The following is an 18,593-nucleotide window of genomic DNA, read 5'->3' as shown; positions in this document are numbered from 1 at the left end:
CAATGTTCCTTTTTCTTCCGTAAAGCCAAATAAACTTGGGAAGAAAGTTACTCTCAAATGCAGCACTAATACTCAGGCTATCTTCTAATATTTTGATCTCTCGATTTTATTTTTCAACCCCATTAATACCTTAATCTCAATATTAGTTTCTGCCCTGAGATCTGTCAGCAGTTCTTCCTTTGCTATTTGCTTGTTCTTCCATTGCTATTTGCTTGATTACACCATAGCTGACCTGTCTTTTCTCTTCAGGTGCTACATCAACATTGTCAAGCTTCTTTATTTTCATTAAAGTATCCAATGCGGTTTACGATAGAACATACACAGATAGCTTATTCCTATCATAATTTGAATAAAAGTCAAAACTTTTTTGTTTTGAGAATTTTCTTTAGTTCTAGAGTGATTGTTTTGTCTGATGGAAGTTTTATCAATGATGTGAAAACCACTGTTAGATTAATCACTTATTCACTACTTATAAACTCACTAGTTGCCTCTATTCTATTATTTCTTGTACTAGTTTTCTCTAAAAATCTTTCCACTATAGGAGGTCCAAAATTTTTAGAAGTTTCTTGCTCAAGAGGCGTGCCACTTCTCTTACCATTTCTTTTCAGTACATTACTAATCCCTTCAGCCTCCATAGGATTTACAACATTTGTTATGTCCTCATTTTCTTCCTGGTGGAGGGGAGGATAATCAACTGACAACCCTGAAAATCTATTATGGACACTTACTGAAGTTACAATTTTGAATTCTGGGTTTGGGGGGCATGATAGGTGCATAGTAGACTGTGGGGGCTCTTGTGTTTCCTGATATGTTGAGTGAGGAAATGCAAGTTAAAATTTTTAGGTGCTTGATGTGGCTGTCCAGAGTATGTCGGATATGACTGTGTATGAGGTGGTGAGTATGCTATGTGTGGAGATGAGAATGATGTTTGTGGAGGTGAGATTCCTACTTGTGTTGGTGTTGACCCTATTTGGGTTATATTGCTGGTCTGTTGTGGATGGCTAGTACCCGCTGGGACACTTTCCCTAGGGGGAACCCCCATTAAAAAGTGGGAATTCGTTAATCAAGCCTAATCCAAGTATTCTGAATGCTATTACCCAAAATTTGAACTTCAGAATACCAATTAATAAAAAAATAAGCCTGGGCAAAATTTTAATTCAATTTTACCTCGTTGTCTGTTTTACTTGGTCCTATTCAAGGTAAAAACATGTCAGACATCTGCAGTTTGAAATAATGCGCTTTTTTCAATTTAGTTCAGTGCCATCTAGATTCGTTAATTTAATATGCGTTTTTTTTTTATTTTATCCAAATTTTTGGTTATATTTGGCATGCACGGGTATGCTGAAAATAATAATAATAAAAAAAATAGACACTCCTGCAATATGTTTTTCATATGCTCAGAATTTTTCAGAATTATAAATTTGCTTTTTATTCTGTAAATAGCCCAGAAAAAACAACCCTTTTCTCCGATTTCACCTTTAATACAGCATTATTCACCTTGGTACATAAGTTGTATATATTTTATAGTTATTTGTATCCCGATGGTCGTCCATCAAATCCTGATTTATCTGGGGCTGTAGCTGTTACACCCGAGGATCATGTTAAAGTGACAAAAGAGCAATATGAGCTATACTGTGAGATTGGTTCTACTTTCCAGCTGTGTAAGATTTGTGCTGAAAACGATAAAGATGTGAGAATTGAACCCTGTGGTCATCTACTCTGTACTCCTTGTCTTACTTCTTGGCAGGTAAAACAATCAGTTTTTATCCAGCTTTTTTTTGGCGCTACAAAGTTTTTCGCTTTTTATTCTAGCATAATATTACCTACCATTGACGGTTTCATTTTGGAATTGTTTACTTAGATAAAGCAGCCAAAAATTTGTCGCATTTATAAGATTCACAATCTTCATTCCTTCTGGAAGAGCGTCTCCTCAATCTTTCTGCATCTTCCACTTTTATTTTTTTATTTATCCCCTATATTTTATTCTAATTTTTTATTTCTGTTATTATCAGTGTTTCGTTTATTAGCATAACCTATTAGCATATTTTTATTAGCATAGGTGACAAGTTCCTCATGTCGTGCACCAGGAGGTCAAGTGAATGTGATGAAGTAACTCAGCAATAAATAACATTATAATTCCTTGTTAATTTTCTCTTTAATTCCTTTTTTCCCTTTTTGGTTGCAAAGTTGGACGATTTTAAGATTTTTACGATTTTCCCTTCTTTTTTTATTTCTTTCATATCATTTACCTGTTTTGGATGTTTCTTTTTCATTTATCCCTCGGTACTCCAAAACATTTGTGCTGCGTACCTGAACTCCCTCCACATCCAAGTAAATATCAAAATCTGAGGCCGTAAAATCACGCCCAAACATTTACGAGAGGGAAGACTTTTCTTCCCTCTCTTTTACATTTTAAGACTTTTGGTGATACAGCTGCAATATGTGTCATATTTACTGACTTTGTGAAAGGTATTAAAAACTGCTTTTCTGTATCAATGCAGTAGGAATGTTTATTTTTATTTTTTTATTTTTTTTACTAGTGAAGTCTCAATAGTTGATACAATTCAAAAGGCGGTTTTCTTGCAAGGGTTACACTAAATTTGTTGGAATTTTTTATGGATATATGCTTACTATATCTTACTATAATATGCTGCTGTAATTATAGTAAGTTGTCATTGCTATCCTAATCTTTTCTGGATTTTTTTTTATCTAAGTAAAACAAGTCGGAAAGTTCTGAAAAAGCGTAGAACATATTTCAACACGTTTCGTTACATCATAATAAAATCATAATTTACATCAGACACATGCTTGAGTCTCTTTCTCTGTTTGATACAATTTATATGTATAACCTATCCATTTAAGGTCACTCTGAAGGTGTGCAGCGAAGACAAATAATAAAAAGCATAATTCGTTATAATTCATGGAAGGGAATGTTCTTTTTATTTTGGGGGGTTTCAAAGAATAAAGATGATGGCAGAAAAGTCTAGCAATATGTTAGCAACTCGACTATTGAAATATCACCTAAATTTTTCAACGAGGGGGGGGATAAAACAAAAAAAAGGAATTCTGTTAGTAATGTGGCTTTTTTAGAGCTACATTCGTCATCTTGACTTGGGTTAATTTGCTTTAGATCTCCTGACTATTTCTAAGCACAGAAAGTCCTCTAATTTTCTAATGTTGGTCGCTAGTGCTGACATAGCTTTTTACTGGAAGTCGATTTTTACTAGCTTCTATCATTTACAAAGGTATTAAGACTATCAGGACACTGATTAGTCATTTCTAACCACCTTGTAACGGATCAGCATTTAACATATTCTTCATGAGTAGATGGGATAGCATTCTGCGGAAGGGACTGGATCATTACCGGTCCACAAGAGGGCTATTCGGTTCGAAAATATACTCTTCATTTGTGTGAAATAGTTCCTCATAGCTCAAGAAATCAAGCAATCTTGACCTTCAATTCTCTGAAGACTTCCTGTCTGAATTAATGATTTGCAGGGCTGAGCCTGCAGTGGGTCATGGCTTGATTATGTCGAGAATTATAGAACCAACTAGAGCATTGAAAATACAATGCTATGTGTTGTGGCTAATGCCATGCAATGACAATGAATGACCCACCTAGTCATTGAGCGAATGAGTAAGCTGTGATGCCACAGTCTCGGGGTGGAATATTGAAAAAGTCTGATGAAGCTGTCTAGCCGGATCGTGGACAAGGGGATTTGGCATGTTGGTTTTTGGAACATCAAAACGCAAATGCATTTGTCAAATGCAGCATAGAAATCAGTAAAGGCAGTGAATGCTTTCTGTCAGAACACTGGTTTTTCTGCTCTTCACCGCGCAATGAAGATTTATAAAGTCGTACGACCATCGGTTTTTATACACAATATTTTGGCAACAATGAGTAGAACCATTGAAAAATCCTTCCCCGTGGCTTTTAAGTCTTGGTGCTAAATAGATTCTTGATAGCATAAACGAGTCTGATATTTGTCAAATTTTATGCTGATGGTCTTTTTTGACAATAATTCAAGAACATCAGTAATTAACACAGTCGTTTCTGCTGCCTTTTCTTTTGAATAAAATTAACATGACACCTATCCACTAGTCTATTGCCCAAAAACAGAAAAAGAGTTTGCAGTTCCATCATTATAGCGACGCCAGCATATTTCAGTAGGGATATACCACATACGCATGTCGCCTTGTTGCTCCTGAATTTTTTCTTTATACTTTCGATTTTTTATCTGGGAGATCATCTACTTTTTGATTTGCACTGGCTGATTGAGTGGGGCCTTTGTTGACTGCTTTAGAAAACAGGGTGCTTTTTTTTAATGGGCGGAGAAGTCCACGTTCCAGTGCTCAAGGCATGCATTTCAAGCCGAGGGAAGCGTCTTACGTTTTTAGATACTCGGTCCCAATCAAGGAGGCACACTCGTGCCTCTATAAAGAGGCGACACACGACAATGTTAAGCGATCTTCGGTTCCAGTGGTCGCAGAGGGATGGGGAGGGATGCATTTCGTAGCCCGAGCTCCAACTAAGAAACCTGCAAAATTTCATCCCCCTCCAACTTTTCCTTCATGGGGAAAATCTGGCCGAAAGTTTCGACTCGTCAACCCCAGCCCCCCTTTAACGTTGTCCGATAGGGCCCAGAGCTTATCCCTAGGGCCCAGGAGCTTATCCGCGAAATTTCAGCTCGATCCGATAACTCCTTCCCTGTTTTCCAGAAACCACGCATAGCCACTTAAAATTCATTTACTTTTTTTTTCCTAGACGCCTACAGGTCACATCCGACATCGGATCTGGGTGTACGAAGACTCATTCGATGCGGAATTCTCCGAGTAATTTTCCTGGAAAGTTTCGTTGGAAAATCTTAACCCCCCGAAAGTTTCGACCCTCCAACCCTCCCCCCCCTTTTAACGTTGTCCGATCGGGTTGAAATTCACAAGTTAAGGTCCCCTACGGCCCAGGAGCTTATCCGCGAAATTTCAGCTCGATCAGATAACTCCTTCCCTGTTTTCCAGAAACCACGCATTAGCTACTTAATTAACGGATTTCTCTCCATAAGAGCCCATGTTAATTTGAAATTTTTAAAAGTTATTGAGAAGTTATATTTACACACATGCAAGTGTTTAGCTCAGTCGGTAGAGCGTGGGACTCTGAATCGTCGGGTCAAGGGTTCAAGTCCCTTACGGGCGGTTTTTTTTCGCAACATCAAAAAAATTTTGATAACACCTGGACAGCTTATCATTTGAGAGATAACAGAATATTAGCTTCTTATGAGCAAAAGAAACATTTCGGTCATTCTATCTATTTTTTTTCTATTTTATACAATGATTTAAAAGCGGGGGGGGCGGCAGCCACCCAAGTTCCTCTCCTAATTCCTGTACGAGGAGTACAGGAATTATTAAATTACATCCACCATGGATTGTAGAAAAACGTACAGAAATAATATGAAAAAAACTTCGTTTTCTTAAAGAGTTAAAGAGGCTGCGTCCCAAAGTCGAACCTTAAAACGTACAGGAATTAGAAGAGGCAGTTGGGGGGCTGCCGCCCCCCAAACCCCCAGCTTTTAAAGACTCTTTTGTACAGGTTTTTTTTGTGGGGGGACTTCATTGTTACTAATTACTAGTTTCGGCGCAATGGTTCTCCTGTCCTTTTGTGTTTAACATTTTTCGAAGTTATTCCATTATTCATTCATTTCAATTTTTTGTTAATTAAAAGAGGGCCTTTCCGAAGCCAAGAGCGGGGGGTTAGCAAAAAAACAAAAAACCTGTACAAAAGAGTCTTTAAAAGCTGGGGGTTTGGGGGGCGGCAGCCCCCCCAACTGCCTCTTCTAATTCCTGTACGTTTTAAGGTTCGACTTTGGGACGCAGCCTCTTTAACTCTTTAAGAAAACGAAGTTTTTTTTCATATTATATAATCAAGCGCTATGTTGTTCTTCCTTACTGACTGCTCGATTTTGTGATGCTATTGTTCTACAAACTGGTTTTATTCTTGATGGTCTACCCTGTTATGAAAACCTTTTAGTCCTTTATGTGAAACATGTTTCATCCTAGGTAAAATAAAAAGAAGAAAGAGATTTGATTCTTGCTTATTTTACACTACAGGATTGCCACTGAATGTAGATGGCATGGTCTTTTGGGGTAAAACCCATTCTTTTTTTTTTCTTTTTTTTTATACAGAAAATGCAATTCGAGCTTCCTAGGTCAGAACTTTGCTTTGCAAGAAGCTTGACTCTTGTGTTCCTTAATTGGGAAAAAGATTATTTTTTGTGCTAATTGAAAATTATGTACACACATTAAATTTTAGATTATCTTAAGAAAGATTTATAGGGAAATCATTCTTTTGAAAGATAATCTCTCATGCAATTTTTTCTAAATGGTTATTCTGAATTTATTAAAAATGATATATCTAAAAACAGTTTAAAAAATTTGTCTTTTTAAATGAGTCTATTTAAAAAGTAAATAAAATCTGGAAAAGCTTTTTTTTATAAAGACACATGATTTTGAAATTCAGGATGTAAAACTTGTGTATAAAAAACAACTAACGTTAAAAGTATCTTTTAAAAGGAATATTCACCAATATTTCTTTCTTACGCATATTCTTTTTGGATGGTAAGCTTTTTGGTTAACGAAATAGGTTGTCAATTTATGAAATTTTTAAACTACAGGATTCTCTTAAAGTGTTAAGACTTGATACAATTTTTTTCTTTTCGGACTAAAAAGAATGGAGAAATATCCAAGGAGTACGACACCTTGAAGTAAAATCCTATTAAAATCCTAAATAAAGACACCCTGACGTACTTCTGTAGAGTAAATACAACGCATAATCAAAGGGGACTAACTATAAAGGACCCTCAATTCCTCACATTAAATCTTCCCTTCTCTATAAATTGTAAAAGATAGAGGCATTCTCAAAGGCGTTTGGAGGAGGACCAGTATCCTCCCTTCTTTCCACAAATTCATAAAAAGAGTGAGAAGGAGAAAAATTCTTTAACTTGTGTTAAAGTCTTTCTAGTCTTGTAAGTCTAGTAAAACTTTCGGCTTTTTTCCTGACCCGAGGAAAATTGGAATGACGTCTGCTTTCGCATAGTCGGTTTTCTTCGTCTATGTCAATATATTTTTTATTTTACAATTCAGAGGATTGATGAAGAGGACGTTAACTTTTATTCTAAATGTTATTGATGGATCAAACCCTATGATCGTAGTTTTAAAAAAACTTTTGGGTGGGAGAAGAGGTTTGCTGACAAATAGTTTGATTGAACTATAGCTAAATAGAAATTTAGTCTACTGTCAAACCATCAAAAAAAAGACGAAGAGAAGATATTGTGCTTCCCTCTCGGTGAAGGAATGGGACCGTTGATCTGTCTCCTATTTCCCCCTAGTCCTCTGAGGATAATTGCCCATCTGATCGAAAAATGCTTTTCCGTTACTCACTGCTATCCTCCCTTAGTAAAAATCCTACTGTAGACTTACACCTATTGTACCAAACAAAGCATTTTTCATAAAAAAAAAGGAGAAGCGAACTGAACAGCAACCTACCTGATAAGGTAAACGAGGGGAAGGGACTCAAGCCCGAAACTATACGAAGCTCGCGTACGGAAAGTGTTGAGAAGTAAACTATTATGGATTCAGGCCAAGACTTTTGGTACGAAAGGGTTAAGTTTTTTAGACTAAGATTAGTAATAATTTCTGGTAATGAAATAAAAAATTGACAATCAAAAATTGTCTGTTGGTATGATTTGAAAATACGTGCATTCAGGTGATAGGACCCTTTCCCTTATCCAGATGGTTCGGAGGGATCAAACCCAAAAAGGAAATATTTTTTTTTTGGCGTTTAGTTCAATGACGCAATAAATACGCCTATTTTATGACAGATTAAGGCATTTCTTCTTTTCGCTAGCATTAATAGGCCGATTTTTTTTTTTCTCACAAACACCACTTTTGGGAGCATGTGCGATATGTTTTTCATTGGAAACAACCTCAAAAAGGGAATAAGCGACCAAGAATCTCACCCTAAGTTTGTTTTTAAATTAACTAATTAATTATACTACTGAATAAGTTACAGCAGATGCGGATGCAAAATATATGCCAGAAGCTGATACACTGTAATTATTGAGATAGAAACTGATACAGATTTTTTTTTGTCAGGAGTCCGAAGGACAGGGCTGTCCCTACTGCCGTGCTGAAATCAAAGGAACCGGTCCTGTTGTTGTTGATCCATTTCCTTCTGACAACAAAATGGGTCTGAAGTGATAATTAGTGATTATTGTCTATTCTGTTTTTCTTCGCTAAATTATTTACTGACTGCCACTGCATTTGCGCTTTGGTTTTCTTCCGTTTCGATTGCTGCAAAGGGAGAAGAATAATACTAGTTTAGTTGTTCATGTAAGGGCTGTTCGAAAGAATTGTCAAAGTTACTCCAATATTTCTGAATATGTACTCTTTGTAAGCTTGGTTTGTTTTCTTGTGATAGGAAACCCTATCTTTTTCTTCTTCTTTTTATTGTATTTTCAGGCGTACTTATACTTTACTGCATACAGGAAGATGGAGGGGGGCACTTTTTCTCACGGATATTGGTCTGAAAGACCTCCCTCCCCCAGAAAAATATGGAAACCGCGCTGTTTAAATGCCTATATTTGCGCTGTTGGTCCACCCATATCCGAGCTCAACTGCATAGACATCCCTAAGAGTGTGGAGGGTGGATAAGAAAGAGAGGGTTTGTCCTTGTGAATTTTCCTGGTTTCCATATCTTGAAAATGACATTTTGAAATGTACAATAATTTGGAAAAAAGGATAGCTTTTCAAATTCCCCCTGTTTTTTGCCAGGATCGAAGATATATTGTTCTAGAATTACAAAAGGTCTTTTAATGTCTGCGCATTTTGTGGTTCATACGCCTGCAGCACGGACTGAAACTTCTGATGTGTAAAATATGTGTAGTTTGCTGCATATCATCAGTATTCATTGGTATGCGATCAAATACGATTGCGCATCAAATACCACCTAGGAATTTCAATTAACCGAGTATTAGGTACTCAGTTGATTTCCTTTGATTGTGTTTTTTGTGACTATTATATTAGCAAACGTCCTTACTCGAGGGACCTCTATCATAAATGGTGTTATATATTACAAGTTACAAACCGTGGAGGCCAACTTTGCAATATTTAGTTATTTGCGTTATTGTTTGGTTTTATGAAGGTTTCCTGACGAACTAAGGAAACGAGAAAACATTGATGTAAGTTAGGTGGTTCTGACTGATGTATCCTTAGATAGTTTAATTTTTGGAGTACATACCCCTATAGATTGGCAGATCTGGGGGGAGGTTACTGCGCTGTAACCAGTTTGTTTCTTTGCACCTTTACTTACTTTTTTTTAAATATGTTATAAAAAAATTAACAAAGAAGCAGTAATCAAACTTATGTCCCACCATTTTCCAAAAATACTGGATTCGCTGTTCCCCAATCAACAAAATATTCCTATTTTAGTTTGATTACTTTTTATTTGAGTGCTAAATATGTCCATGATACTGGGCTGCTTGCCCAGCTTTTTGTATTTTCTTTTTGTGGATAAAATTCATCTGGTACGGCCTAATTAAGGTAATAAAACTTAAAAAGTAAAATGACAAAAGTAAAAACTACGGCCGTCACCAACAAACCGAAAGCTCTAAACCAGCTAACCTTTCTTCATCAAGAATTTTTTGACTCCACCATCTTATCAAACTTTACGCCTGCCCCTCATTGTTAAAAAATCCTTTCATTTTAATCTTGATCTTTTGTTCCAATTTGTTCATTTTAATCTAAAATGAATTCCATTTTAAACCATTTTAATCCAAAATCATAATGCCATGTAGCCATGCCATGTTTTTAATAAAACCAGGGTTCAGCTTATTCAATTTGGCTGCAAAAATCTCCTGTTCGTATTTGAGTGCTCTAAAAGTGAATACTTATGTTTTTTAAGTAAGGTTGAGGCCTCCAAAAGAGCTTTTTGAAGACGGGCCAAGCACTCAGAGATATTTATAAAATTGTGGGGCATGTATTTATTCCTATAGGGGGAGGGTTAAGGGTAGGTTTTGTTGCTGCAAATGTGGCAGATTTTTACTTACTGCAATGAAATGTCACACTTTCTGCATATTTTACCCTCATGAGGATTGCGTTTTTTAGTGCTGAACAATAGGTAAAAATTTCAGAAAACCACGAAAAAAAATGTGCAAAGAGCAGAACTGTTATTCTTATTGAGATAACATTAAAACAAAGCGAAAATAGAGACGAAAATTGGCACGCCAAAACTCACAGGTTTCTTCTGCATGATTTTACTTTTTTCCACCAAATTCCTTTGATTTATCATATGTGAGACTAAATGGAACATTGTCTCTTTTTTCTACTTTATTTATTTCTTTTTTAGTTAATTTTTTGTAGTGTTGGATGAAATAGCTATGGATAGTTACAAAAACGTTCTTCGGGTTTGCGATACTGATCTGATTCCGGGTCTGAGTTTATCCCTCTGTTTACCTTTTTTGGCTTTTATCTTTTTATCTGCCATTACTTTATTATTGATTTTATGTATTTATCTATTGGGGGACCGAAGAAGGGTGACTCAGTAGACATTTCGTGTAAAAAATATTGAATATATGGCCTTGAAGACACTTTGTCTTCAAAGTGTTTTTTTTGTCTTGAATCCTATTTCTGAAAAAAATCGTGTGGTTTCTCTTCTATAAGGTTTTGCCTGTTTGTATTGGCCACTATGGCTACTTTAGTATATCGACGCACATGTATACTTTTACTAATGCTGAAATTTAGCTAGCGCTAATTTGAGCCAATAAAAATTATCATAGAATTTTCCAACCAACAAGAAAATTTTATGTAAAATCTGATTGGCTCAAATTACTGTTAGCTAAATCTCAGCGTAAGTAAAATCTTATTGTGAATCGGTCATACGTGGCATTTCATAAAACTTTGGCCAAACTCAGAATCGAGGAGCGAGAAAAAATAATGGGATTACTTTTAAGACGTACGTTTGCCTTCCTTCCTACGTGAAGAATCTTTTTGCTCAATATTTATGAAGGGAGGGAATTATACTCTTAACTCTTGGTTGTTTGGCATTTTTCTGCCAATTGTTCGCTTTCTGGTGACAAAAACAAGTTTTGTACTCGCCTTAGAACTAATAGTTTCTTAGAATTAATAGATTAGTACTCAGGCAGGCTTGTTGCTTTTTGGGTCTGAGAAGAACTAAGGAGTTTCGTTAAAGTTCATGCCATGCTCCTTTTTCATCAATGGAAGAATAACTGGCCTAATTTCTTTTGTAAATGATTTTATAGCAAGATCAATATAGATACTTGAGTTTCTGATGACCAAGATTTGACTGAAACAAAAAAAGAGGAATTTGGTGTCTTATTGCGAAATAAAGCCATATTAGCTTGATGACAAATAATTGCTACTGCTTCCTACTGTATAATATCTGAATCAGATTATCTAGGTTTCATACTATTTGTGTTAGTTTCGGTTTATTGTGCTATTCTAGGATTTAAGTAATTATTTAAATATCGCATATGAAATCGTTCTTTATATAGATATTGTTGATATTGTAATCATGTAACGTGTAACTCGTTTTGTATATACTGTTTTATCGTTATAGCAAGTTGAGAAATTTGTAACCTCGATTTAGTTTTTTTTTTTCTGAATAAAACTAAAACAAAGCATATTTAGCGAATTTAGTTTCGACAAGTTGTAAGTTGAAGCCGCTATACCAGAAGGAAAGACTTGCGTGTATTCCGTTTTATATCGAAAAGTTTGTAAACGACGCATGTAGCCATCCTGTCTTTCATGTTTATTGACAGTAGAATTAAAACAAGAAAAAAAAAACTAGGAGGGTTAACTGATATGACTTGAAACATGAAAGATTTATTAATAAAACATAAATACAACCCATTTGTCTCCCTAGGCAACGGAGATCAGATTTCAGTTTGTCAAGTTATAATGGTTGCAGTGGTAGCTGCAGCCTAGTAAAGGACGAACCACGTCCCATAGTAACCAAAAATGGAAAAACGTGTTTACAAATAAAAACTTGAGTCTGTGGAGAAATTGTCATTTGTAGCTCATTCAGGTAAAAAAGTGTGTAGGTTGTTAGTAGATATGGTTTCAAAAATAAGTAGGAAATAAAAAATAAATATTAAAATAAATTTTTAAGGGAAAAATGAATATGAAGCCTCAAATTACTCCTTCTAGAGTTTCGTACTGCTTGACCAATTTCCGAGCCAGACTTGTACTTCTTGGTCATCACGAGTAATTGCTCTTGTTATGGTTTTCTGGAACCGACAACAAAATGAAACGGATACATGTGATTAAAAATGAATATATGCTGAAGAGAAACATCATATCTTTTCTGTCAGACCAGATTTCTTTTCTTTTGCCCAGATTTTAAGCAAAGCACTATGCCGTTAACGAGAAATAATGATCCCCCCCCCCCAAAAAAAAAATGTCCTTGAGTTTAGATTTTTGCGGGGTTCGATAAGGTTATTTTATATATGTGGATTTAATATCTAAAACCCTCACATACCTATCAAAAGTACCGCAATAGCACCGCCAAAGTAAAGAGCAATTTGGCTTCAATATATTTTTTTTCTCCTGGTCACTTTGTATAGAAGACGTTCTAGTTCCTAACTTTAAGAATCAAAAGTGATTAGAGGGTTAACAGTAGCCCTGTCACACCCTATTGAGCTGCCCTCCCCCAAAAGGCATTGCATCAAAATTTTGAGATTGCCATTTCGTTTCAAATAGTCGTCTCAACTGCACCAGTAAAGCTATGCAATTTGCCCATTGTTTGCAAATAGGGTTTGTTGTTAGGAAAGGGGGTTATGTTTGAACCCGTGTCTCCAAAATGGATAATAATTTTATTGTGAAAATCTCAGGAAATCTCGGAAGGGATATTGAACCAGGTCAAAACACACTATGTGCATGCAGGTTGTCAAAAGGGTACATCAGCAGTATCTCAGTAACTGCTTAGGGTATTAAGTTAGGTTAAGGTTAGAGTTTTTAAGGTCTGGGATTTTTTCTTTTTCATCCTCAAATATGCGGTTTCAAGTAATTAAGCAGAATTGCACTAAAAGGAAATGACACAACAGCTCCAGAAGGCTTTTTTGTCTTCAGTATACTCAGGCTGTTGCACTTAATTTGATCAGTTTCACAAAAATTTTGAATAATTGGTCGATTAGGAGGCATGCTCCATTTCTTATTAGTCAACACTTCGTTTGGAAGACGAGCACACAGCGTAAGACCGGCTATTCTATTTCAGTTTTGATCTCCTTTAAAAACTTTTTGGCAGTAGCATTAAAAAATGGTAAGCAAAATAAAAACCGGACGACTTGAAAAATGCTTTCAATCTTCCTGCGTCCCATCAGCGTTCGAATACTTGCAACATTTTCCCGAACAAAACTGGGCCAACAGATTTAATATGCATTTCGTCTGGAGGGGAAACTAAAACCTAGCCTCACCAATCTCTCTCTCTAAATATTCAATTTGTTCCACAAAGAAGGTCCTAAAGGTCCAAAAAAGGCTGTAAGACTTTAGCTTGCCCCGAAATCGTTCAAGACATTGAACAAGTCATGTTTGAACCTGCGTCTCCAAAAACGGTAAGAATTTTAAGAGGAAAATTTCAGAAAATGTTGGGTGATCTAAATTGCGAACGCGCTAAATTGGAGAACACAAGCTGTTGAGCTTGTGTTCTGAACTGTTCTAGTTAGAGGGTCATCTCTTGAGTTGTTGACACAGGTAAAATTCCCCTCATGAGCAGAGTGGGCTCTTTCCTGGTTTTTCTTCTTCCTGTAAGAGCTTGAAAATTCTCCCAGATTTTCTTTACTGAACGGTTTTTGCAAAATTCTTTTCTATTAGATTGGATTTATTTCTTTGACAACCATTTTCCTAAAATCAGCCTCAGTTTCTCTCATATTTGTTTTATTTTATTGATTTGAATTCCTTTGGAATTTGTTCCTAGCTTTTTTTCTGTTCATTAGTGCCTTCTGACATTAGGCATTCCATCCTGGGATGTGATTCAACTTTTTTGTGACGGTTTCACACTGCCAAAAATGTTTTTGCTCCGTCTGTCATACATGTTGTTACTAGCTGCCATATCATTCACTGATATTTCTGTTGCATTAGGGTGTGGGTGCAACAAACCATCAGCCTCGTTTCTACTAGCTCGCCTGAGTTCTTCTTTAAATTGCCAGGCTTTTATTTCTTGTTCCTGTGGGGCAGAAATACGGAAAGTAATGCTATTTAAGGACAATATTTACTGGGTGATGTTCAGATAAAAGAATATATCTGATACAAATGTCATAGTCTTCAGAAAGTCCTTCAGATTCAGGTAAGGCTAATTTTTGAGGCGTTACCTATCCTTGTATCAAGTCTTTTTCCTAGCTCCACATAGGTAAGGAGGCAAAAGTTGGATGTGGGATCTATTATAATATGAGCGAGGTCACTTGGACAGTGGTTTTGGGTAGACAATGTATCTCACGTGTGTTTATGGAAGTTAAAATCCCCTTCTATTAGCTTCTGCGTTCACAGGCTTCTATCATTTTTTTTTAAATTGCTTAATATCAAAATCTGCTACAATACTTCATTGCACTTATCCACTTGTCATCTGGGCGATTGACCTTAATAAAATCCACTTCACTTGGACCAGGTACCTTTGGGATCTCCAGGTAGGCCATTTTTCACAAATATCAGAATTTCTCCTCCTCTCCCCTGCTCTCAATCTCATCTCACAGTGTTACAATTTTTTTATTGCAGGAATAGCTCTGTCCTAAGTCACGAAACTTTACTGCTGGAGAACTATATCTGTATTTGTCTAAGGGTAAAATTATTTTCACTTATTTATTGATACTGATTTATGCTCGTTTTGAATTTGAATTAGCATTTGGCTTTATTTTCGGTCATCTTAGGTTTCATTTGAAAAACTTCTTTTGTGGAAACAGTTTATAAAAACTTAATTTAGGTTCTTTCTTAATTCCAATGGCTTTTTTGTTGGTTAATTAAAGAAATGTTTCTAAAACGTTTTTTGGTTTTTCGCCTTAGGAATCAGGATTTTGCGTTTGCTATATATGCGCGTATACTGAACAAACTTTTGCAGCAAGTTTTGATACTATTTACACTATAGACTTTTGGATGTATGATGTGGGAGGTTTGGATGGAACCAGCAGAAATCTGAGTCTTACTGTCCACTCTCTATGTAAGACAAGATATACTGATCATGGCTTGTAGGCTATTTTTTTTCATAACACAAAGAAAACTGTCCCAGAGAGTCCCAACGCTTGGAATCTCCTTGAGCTGATATTAATCAATTGTTTGCAAATAGGATTTGTTGTTAGTAAAGAGGGTTTTGTTTGAACTAATGTCTCTAAATAGGATAAGAATTTTAAGGTAAAAATGTCAGGAAATCTTGGAAGGGTTGTTCAACCAGGTCAAAACACACTACGTCTATACAGGTTGTCAAAAGGGCTTATCAGTAATATCCCAGGAACTGGTTGGCTTAGGGTATTAAGTCGGGTTAAGGTTAGAGTTTTTAAGGTCTGAGAATTTTTTTCCAATCTCAAATATGCGGATTTAACTAAGTGAAACAGAATTGCACTAAAAGGAAATGAGACAACAGCTCCAGAATGCTAATTTGTCTTCAGTATTCTGAAGCTGTTGCACTTAATTGAACCAGTTTCACAAAAATTTTGAACAAACCGTCGGCTAGGTGGCCTGCTCCCTTTCTCATTAGTCCACACTTCATTTGAAGACGAGCACATAGAGTAAGACCGGCTATTCTATTGCACTTTTCAGTTTTGATCCCCTTTAAAAACCTTTTGACTGTATCATGAAAAAATGATAAGCAAAATAAAAACCGGATGACTTGCAAAATGCTTTCAATCTTCCCGCGTCCCATCGGCGTTCTGATGCTTGCAACATTTTTTCCGAATGGGCCAACAGATTTAATATGCATTTCGTCTGGAGGGGGAAACTAAAACTAACCCTCGCCACTCTCTCTCTAAATGTTTACTTTGTTCCACGAACTAGGTCCAAAAGGTACAAAAAACGCTGTAAGATTTTAGCTTGCCCTGAAATCTGACACGACACTGAACAAGTCATGTTTGAACATGTGTCTCCAAAAAGATAACAATTTTAAGGTGAAAATTTCAGGAAATGTTGGAAGTGATGTTGAACAAAGCTAAAACACACCATGTCTATGCAGGTTGTCAAAAGGGTGCGACAGCAATATCTCAGGAACCGCTTTGGGTATTAAGCTGGGTTAAGGTTAGAGTTTTCAAAGTCTGAGAAACGGTTTCATTCAATCCCAAATATGTGGCCTTAGTTAAATGAAAAAGGATTTCTCAATTATAAGTGATACATTGAACTCAGAACCACATGCGACACCTTATTTTGCAGGCGGTCTCCCCTCTTGTTACCCTCAATCTGAGCAGTTGCTGAAACTCAAGTAAACACAATACTATACCCATCATCTCCTAACTAGTGTACCACATCTTCGAAAATGCAAAAATAACTTTCTTCTATGCAAACGTCCTACTGTTAAATATTCAGGCACTGAAAGCGAATCTCTACAAATTAAAAAAGAGCCAGTTCATAAGGTAAAAATCAACGCAAAGCACATAACTCAATGAAAAAATTAATAGTTTTTTCCGAAACACTTGTCTCTGACCCAAGGATAATCACTGGTTATCCAGCCCCGGAACACGATCTAGAGCCGTCAGTACATAGTTTAGTGTGTCCAGGCCATTGATCTTGACCACTTAACCCACTCTTGGCAATCGAAATTTGGTATTTTTTTAATTTGGCGTAGTACTAAACTTTGTTGTCCTGGACTATAATTATCAAGCACATTCTCAAAAGGGAAGGGGAGACCAGCTTCCAGTACATTTTTAGTCACTCTGTAATATACCAGGGCTGTTCGAGGTAGGAACTTAATGTTTGACTTAATGTCTGAATTATGTTTTCATAATTGTGTTGCGAGAGCAACACATTGGTTTTGTCCTGTTTTTTTCTTCTTTTTTTTTCCTATGCCGCCGATCTCAGCTTATTCCTGGAAACTGGCAAGGGTCTAACCTTTGCGGTTTTTACGAAAAGTGTGGACCTCAGGCCGGATTGATGAATATGACATATCATTCTGGAAAGCTCCACAGAACTCTTGCCTGGGGCCAAAAAGGATGGTTTTTCCTTGTCCACGAGCCAGAGCCTATGGTGTACGAAGTGAAGTGGAGTTATATAGCCTATGTCAGAGAGGATTATCTGAAGTTGTGCAGCCAAGCTTTCGTTTCATCGAACCATGTTTCTGCTTTCGAGTGGAAAGCTCCGTTCTAGCAAGCAAGCAGGCAGGCACCACTTTCAAATTGAAGATGGAGTAAAATCTATAAGTATTAAATATATGAGGCAGTTACCCGGTCCCACAGACAATATATCTTCTTTGAGTGATAAATAAAAAAATTTACAGAAGCAAAAATGTGGCATTTTCCCACGGGTCCGAAAGTGCTGCCATCTATTGTTTCTGCCCATTTCTGTTCGTGATTTCAGCTGAGTTTATCATTCGGTTTTTCGGACTTGGGATTGCGGTAGAGAAATGGTATCAGATGTGCCTAATAAATTTTAAAACTTCTCTCATTGCCAAAGAAATTGGAGCTTATCCTTTGCTTCTTTCTAAGTGGTGACGTTAGAAAGTCGGCCTATGGCAAGAAAATCAACTTTTGAACTAAGACAGATAGAATATTTTTTTTCGACGGCAATCGATAGCTCTTGATGAGCTGATCAAAGTATATGACATCCATTTTTTGATATAAATTACTTCATTAGGTATACCCGTTTGAAAGTTTCAAGGGGTTGACAACTTCAGTAGTAAGGTACACACTGAAACGATACAAATTGTGAGACATATAGAGGACTTGTAGGCAACAGTCGGCTGTTAGGTAATAATTACCTGCGGCAATGAGGGGTTAGCAACTTTTGCTAGTTGGTGTATCTATTATTTGTTTCCAGTGTATCTAAAAGCAATTTGGTTCCAGTGGTAAGACATGTAGGGGACTTCTAAGTAATAGTCGGCCACTACAAGCAAAGCTTCTTGGGCCTAGTAACCACTTTACTTTTGTAATAGTTTTTTTTCTTTTAGTATCAATAAATTGATTGATTGATTGATTGAGGCTACAGTCAACTTCAGCGATGAGGGGTTTGCAACTATGCTAGTTGGTGTACCCATTTATTTGTTTCCGGTGTATTTGATGGTTAAACCAATTTGGTTCCAGTGGTAAGACATGTAGGGGACTTGTAGGTAATAATCGGCTGTTGGGCTATGATCATCTTCAGAGATTAGGGGTTTGCAACTTTTCCTAGTTGGTGTACCCATTTATTTGTTTCCGGTGAACTTGATGTCTATCACGAGAGAGGGACTTGTAAGTAATCTATTCACTTTGGGCTAGAAATTTGTGCAAATTGGTGCACATTTTATTCGATCTCTTTAAATCTGAAAGAGTTAAGTGTTTATGCAACGGGTACAAACGATAACGTAAAACAATGCGGTAGTTTCGTAATAGTTAGTGTCACCTATGGTATTTTAAACCTGA

General features: G+C 36.4%; 1 protein-coding gene across 5 annotated transcripts in view; it reads left to right on the top strand.

Annotated features, from left to right (window-relative positions):
* The window catches only part of LOC136027160 (E3 ubiquitin-protein ligase CBL-B-like), an 81,517-nt gene that overhangs the window by 49,112 nt on the left and 13,812 nt on the right, over nt 1-18,593 (top strand). For 3 of the 5 annotated variants that reach the window (XM_065704152.1, XM_065704151.1, XM_065704153.1), the window contains exon 8: nt 1,528-1,747. In XM_065704152.1, the coding sequence (XP_065560224.1) occupies nt 1,528-1,747 (220 nt within the window). Of the gene's footprint in view, nt 1-1,527; nt 1,748-8,145; nt 11,693-18,593 lie in introns of those variants that run through there. The other 2 variants (XM_065704154.1, XM_065704155.1) reach the window with 1 other exon arrangement.

Source organism: Artemia franciscana, chromosome 5 (assembly GCF_032884065.1).
Source record: "Artemia franciscana chromosome 5, ASM3288406v1, whole genome shotgun sequence".
In the NCBI taxonomy this organism is placed as follows: domain Eukaryota; kingdom Metazoa; phylum Arthropoda; class Branchiopoda; order Anostraca; family Artemiidae; genus Artemia; species Artemia franciscana.
This window is presented reverse-complemented; position numbering and strand designations above follow the sequence as displayed.